The 6,599-nt window shown below is 38.3% G+C and overlaps 1 protein-coding gene across 1 annotated transcript; it reads right to left on the bottom strand.

Moving 5' to 3' along the window:
* Window positions 1-655: 655 nt before the first annotated feature.
* On the bottom strand, window positions 656-2,520 carry LOC145073229 (protein phosphatase 2C 37-like). Its single transcript, XM_079019789.1, has 4 exons — window positions 1,833-2,520; window positions 1,421-1,735; window positions 1,220-1,325; window positions 656-1,118 (listed from the first exon to the last, which is right to left on the bottom strand). The coding sequence occupies exons 1-4, from the start codon at window positions 2,340-2,342 to the stop codon at window positions 787-789; spliced, it is 1,263 nt and encodes a 420-aa protein (XP_078875915.1). The 5' UTR covers window positions 2,343-2,520; the 3' UTR covers window positions 656-786.
* Window positions 2,521-6,599: the final 4,079 nt, after the last annotated feature.

Consider the following 6,599-nt stretch of genomic DNA (forward strand, 5'->3'; position numbering starts at 1 on the left):
GTAGAAATAGTTTGCTTATTTTCGTTTAACATTTAGTAAAAATCATAAAAATAATTTATTATTTATTATAACTTACAAAATAACTTTTGATATACTAATCTAAGATAGGTTATTATTTAGTTTATAAACTAAATATTACCCTTTTACCTTAATCCAATAGCTTACCACATTCCAAAACCATTACAAACTACAAAACAATTTCCAATAATTCCAATAAATATTCCTAAAGACACTCTTGACCCATTCTTTGTATTTTCTCAATTTTATTATTTTATGATACTTTGTTGTAATTTCCAATATTGGTCATTTTCGTAATTAACACATAACTTAATTATATAATAATGTATTAATTAACAAATAAAGTTGAAAATTAATATTCGCTTTTAATGACTATGCGTTTCATAGGAAGCCAGCGCATTCACATCGACGTCACGTCATTGTTTACACCAAATACAAAAAGTGTAGACGTGGCTTCACCTGCCGCTGACTTCTGCCCTAGTCATCATCATGTCAAACGATTCGAATCCATGGTGGAACCCCACTATCCATCCACCACTTGCCCCACCGTCCACGGCGGCGCCTTCAACGGCCAACGTCCATCATCAATTAATCCTTCACTTTCACCCGTTTCTCATGAATCTAAAATCTAAAAATCTTATCCAAAACCCAACTTGTATTCCAATTGCAATATCTGATTGATGATGATTTTAATACTACAACAATCGATTGATTCAATTAAAAAAGGAATCGGATTAGATCTGAAGATTGAAATGAACTGTTACTGTGTTACAGATTTCTTCTCAGATCAACCACAACGACGCTCACGTTATCGGAGCTCCGTCGAGCCAAAGCTAGCTTTGTTAAAAGGATTGACGCGTCGGAACACGCTTTGTCGGAACTTTCGCCGCCGGCGACGCTGTCTTCGTTTCCCGGTGACCGCAGAGGTGACGCCGGCGTCTGCGAGGATAGACACATACGTGCAACGTTACATGCGACGTCGTTCGACACCACGTCCCACAGCCCGTCGCTGGCTAAAATTAGACACTCGTCGTCTGATGTACGTTCCGTTACGGTTACCTCCGGTTCCGGTATCACGTACGGCTTCAAGTAATTGTCGCCTGAAATTTAAACGAACATGAAACAGTTATAATCTGTGATCATTGGTTAATTTGTGAATCTGAAGGTTTAAATAAGAAACTATTCCGGTTGGAAAATTTACCGATTGCTCTCGACATGGCTAGTACTCCGAGAACTCGAGCGCCGTCCCAGTATATCACACGGCCGCCGGCGTCTTCGATTCTGGCTAGTTCATCTGGTCGATCAGGCTACATTCATAATAAAACGAAATTGTAAGATTCAGATGCATTCAGACAGATCCGGATCGGATAAATAACCAGAATCAGAAGGATTTAATTATTACCTTGTGATCGGAGGAGAGAGGAATAGCTACGCCGTTCCGGCATAGCACGGCGCGCGAGTCACCGCAGTTTGAGACGACGATCTTGTCGGGAGTCACCACCGCAACGACAGCGGTTGATCCAACGGCGTCGCATTGGGGAGTTTGAAGTTCGCATCGACAATTCGAAATCGAAGCACCTTCGCTCCACTCTGTCACTTCTTTATCCATTCGTGTGAAGCTCGTCGCCATGGCGTCTTTCCATTCCAATGATTCTCCGCCATTTTCGACCTCGTTCTTTACTATCTCGTGCATTCGATCTTTGCACTTCATCGCCACCTGCAGAAATTAACAAATATATTCAGTATTCAAAAGAGATGTAAGTTCATAGCACCGTATTTATATGATTGAAGAATTTTGGATTGAAGTATTTTACATGTGAGCAGCCATGGCCGTCGTAAACGCCATAAAAGTGCAGATCATCACCACAGAACGACGGTTTTACAGCAACGGCGTCTTCCATATCTCTCCTCCTTCCACAAACCGTAGTAACGCCAAACCTAGATTCATCCTCATCCTGAACAGTCTCAACAACAGTCTCCAACGTCGACTTGCATGAATTCAACACGATCTCCGTCTCCGATGAACTTTCAAGACAACAGTCTTCCTTCCGCATCATATCACACGGCTGAACCACCTTCTCGCACTCTACCGGAAGACTTAAATCCTCCACCACAACACTCTTTTCAATCGTTTCTAGATTTTCCACCTTCCTTCGCTTTCTACAGCACTCCGGGGGCGGCGCAGCTACATCGGAGGCGGTGGTGGCAAGGAATTTAAGCTGATGAATTTCCATCCGGCGACGTCTCGCTTGACGACCACCACTAGGCTCAACCGTCGATGGAGTGTCCGCTTCACCAACAACTCCACAACACATACCAGCCATATCAAAATCGAAAAGGAAGATTAAAGAAACTGACGACAAATTTCTTCTCGAAAACTCCAAAAGACTTTAACAATTCCCAAATACTATCTGTTGTTTTGAATCTAAATAAAAACTTAAACAAAGAAGTACAAGAAATCTTTCGAAAGAACTTATTGTTGACAATGAAGTTTTTGTGAAGAAGAGGGAAGAGGCCATTACCAATAATACCTGCTGGAGGAGTGGTGGGGACGGGCAGCTGCCCGTCACCGACCCGGGCAAGGCTAGAGTTGGTATGACGTAGAAATCTGACATCAAGATGGAATCGTGACCGTTGATTTGGAAATAAAATCTTTTTGGTGGTGATACGATAGGGTGCCACGTGGAAAGCAGTTTGGTGTTAGGGGTACGTGTCCCAATAAGAAGTAGACAACATAAGGTTCAGGGAACAAGCTTCCTTTTCTGACACGAGTGTGGTCCCAAGAAGGGACGGCCCGACCCGAACTTCTCTCCGCTGTTTATTGGATTATAAAAACTTGGACGGTAAATTTTTTTTAAATATATTAATATTCTTTAATTTCATTAGATGTAAATTTTTTAATTGTTTTCTAATAAGGTTTTAATAATCTTTTTTTTATCAAAAAAAAAATAAAAATCACTTTCTTGATTGTATTTGTTAAGCTGGATGTTGTTTCATAAGATCGTGTACAAAGCTCCAAACGAATATTATTAGTGTGTAAATTATTTTGTTATGTTATAAGCTGACATCTTTAATCATTCACACTATTTTTAAGTTAATAAAAATAGTATAAAAAATAATGATAACATAAACACTTTCCTAACACGTTATAGTATGATATTTATAGATAAAATTACATAAACACTTCCCTAACACACGATTCTTTTAATAAAATTACATAAATTGTCAATTTTTGTATTCCAGAAAAATTGAATGTGAACAAGAAGATATTTTGATTTGTCATATTCGTTATGATAACGGACATTTACGATTTTTGAAAGAAAACCGAATGGGATATGTATTGGCTCCTTCCGGTTAAGAGTAGGAATGGAAAGTAAACCCTAGTATGAATATGAAACGAACATAAACAACGGATCCTTTATGGATGTGGTGAAAGGAATAATTATTTTTAGTATCAATTTCGCTTGAAGGTACAAGAAATATGCAGTGGTCGATCCACCTACGATTATAACGTCACGTTAATCCAAAACCAAAAATGCATTAAGCTCTAATGGGGATTTCTGATTAAGAAATAGTACATGATGCAAGGTAGGGATGAAAGTGGGTCCAAACCCGGACCGGATGGAGCCGGACCAGGAAAACTCGGAACCGGTTAACTGGGTTTTGTAGAACCAGAAACCGGACGAGTATATAAGAACCAGTTCCGGTTCGGTTCCGGGTAAAGTTGGTCTAGAACCGAAAAACCCGGAAACATCAAAGTGGGTAGGTTGGAACCGGATAAAGTGGGTTTAGAACCGGAAAACTCGGAAAAACCGGAATTTTTTGGTAATTACTTATTACTTAGCGAGTTGAACGTTGAAAATTTTCATATTAATATCCAGACTTTGGGGGATTGTAACTTATTAAATATGAAACCAAATTAACAAAATTATAGTCAAGAATCATGTACAAACTCTAAAATACACTCTGGAAAAAACCTCATGTCAATCCGACTTTAAACGAATGTGATATGCATGTGTTAACATTTTCACATAATACAAAGTATAAAAACATATAGCTGAAAAGTTGAAATTTTTAGTTTTGATATCCCGACTTCGGAGGACTGTAAATCATTGAACGTTAAACCAAAATTGACAAAATTATAGTCTAAAATCATGTATAGATTGTAAACTACAAGTTGCAAAAAACCACATGTTAATCCGACTTCAAACGAATTAGATATGCATGTTTTAAAATTTTCACTGAATACAAAAAAACTGAAAAATTAAAAACTTTCAGCTTTGATATATCGACTTTGGGGGTCTGTAAGTCAATGAATATAAAACTAAAAATGACAAATTTATAGTCTAAAATCATGTACAAACTTTAAACTACATGTTGGAAAAAATTGTATGTCAATCGGAGTTGAAACGAATGAGATATGCATCTTTTAAACGCTTCACAAAAAAACCAGTTTCGGCCTTAAAAGTGGTTCCGGTTCCAAAAATCGGTTCCGGTTTTTAGACCTGGTTTACCCGGACCCGATGGACCCAAACTCGGATTACTCGGAACCCAAATAAAGCCAAATTTTGAACCCGAAACTGGTTCTATGTATTCCGGTTCTAACGGTTCCGATTACGGTCCGATTCCGGTTCCGGTCCGGTTTTTTGGTTCTAAATCTCATCCCTAATGCAAGGTGCCTTTGAGGTGTCCACAATTGTTGTATATAGGGTAACAGAAGTAAAATATTAAATATATATTACTTTTATACAAATAATAAATTAATATAATAAGTTTTAAGATAGAAAAATAAGTTTGTAGTTTTAAAACTTTAACACTATACTTGGTGTGAATAATTAGTATAACATTTTTTTGTTATATAAATCCTTAACACCAAATTTAATGTAGCATTTGATGTTGAGTTAGATCAATATTACACTATATTTGATGTAAAAAGTTAGTTTTAGTGTTAAATTGAGAATAATTTTAGGCATCTCCAACCTAATATTATAACCTAAATTATACTGTAAAGTTTTTGTAATCTAAAAATCAACATTACACCAAAGTTAGTATTGGTGAATAGTGTGACATCCCTAAAATCACGGACAGAAAAGACTGGTTTCATTTATGTTTTTAAAATAATTTCAGAGTAAATCCATTGATTTAAAAGAGTTGCGGAATTTGTTCCCAAAAACAAAATATGATAAAAATAATATTTACCAAAGCATTTCATAAAGAAATGTATTTTTATTATATAATCAAAACTCGGAATGTCATGTTTCTATACAAACAGAAAAGCATAAACAACAAAAGATAGACCATACAACAGTTACATATAACAACTGGTCTAATAAACAAAATAACTTGATGATTCATCCATCTTATGCCCTCGCGCCACTACCTATAATACAAATAAACTAAGTGGGTCAGGCTTGGGAGCCTTGTGAGCATATAGGGTTTTCAACCCATAATAAATAATAATATTTAATTTCATCAACCAACAATAACCCGATTACCCATTCCCGTTATCCTCACTTTACGTCCCTAAAACAATATCTATTACAAGGGACCTAATCTAGGATTTTCATCGGGACGAACATTCCTGCAAGGGGTTTCCTCGGCAATAGGTGTCCTAAAGGCAACTATGACGTAACATCCCGAGTTCAGGAGTGCAAGTTTAGGGTGCAAAGTGTAAATATGGAAGGCCGACTCGGTGAGTCGATGGATAGACTCGGCGAGTCGAGTTGCGATTCTGGTCACACGTTAAGTGACCAACTTGGCGAGTCGAAGGCTGGACTCGGCGAGTTGGTGCTGAAGAGAGAAAAACCCTAAACTTCGGGGTTGCACCCTATTTAAAGGACTTAATGCCCTCCCCTTAGTCCCCTTAGCCCCTTTTGAAGTCCAGAAACCCTAAATCTGTTTGTGAGAGCATTGGAGAGCATTTGGAACCTTGATAAGTGCTTGGTGAAGAGATCTTTGAAGATTAAGAAGGTTGGAGCAAGGGGCTTTGCAGAGATTTGGTTCATCCTTCAGTTGGAGCTTTCATTTGAGGTAATAATCGGTTGCTTAAAGTCCTTTGCATCTAGATCCTTTGTTGCTTGAGTTTTGTGGCATTTCTAGAGTTATTTCGGGTTTGGAGGTTGGATCTAAGGTTGCTACCTTAGATCTGGACTTGAGATGGTCCAGAAGATCATAAAGTTCCTATCTTCGAATTGTTGGTGAAGCCTTCTTGTCCCAAACCCTAGCCCAAGAGTGTTTTATGCTTAGATCTCTTTGGATTCACGTAAAGTTTTCCACTTTATGTGATGGATGGGCTGTAGGAGAGTAGATCTATGGATTGGAGTCACTACATGGCTTGAAAGCCACTGTATGGATTAAGATCTAGAGGTACTCGGCGAGTCACATGGGTGTACTCGGCGAGTTGGATGAAGAAAGGCAGGAACTCGACGAGTTGGAAGAACAACTCGACGAGTCTGTTGAAGATTGCCTTGGACTCGGCGAGTCTGTTCTTGGACTCGGCGAGTCTGGTCGCGAAGTCTTAACCTTTTTGGTTGAGCTGTGAATCAGTGAGTCAAGGGACGACTCGGTGAGTTGAGCAGGAA

Source organism: Lactuca serriola, chromosome 9 (assembly GCF_051521515.1).
Source record: "Lactuca serriola cultivar US96UC23 chromosome 9, Lser_US96UC23_V15, whole genome shotgun sequence".
NCBI classification, from domain to species: Eukaryota; Viridiplantae; Streptophyta; class Magnoliopsida; order Asterales; family Asteraceae; genus Lactuca; species Lactuca serriola.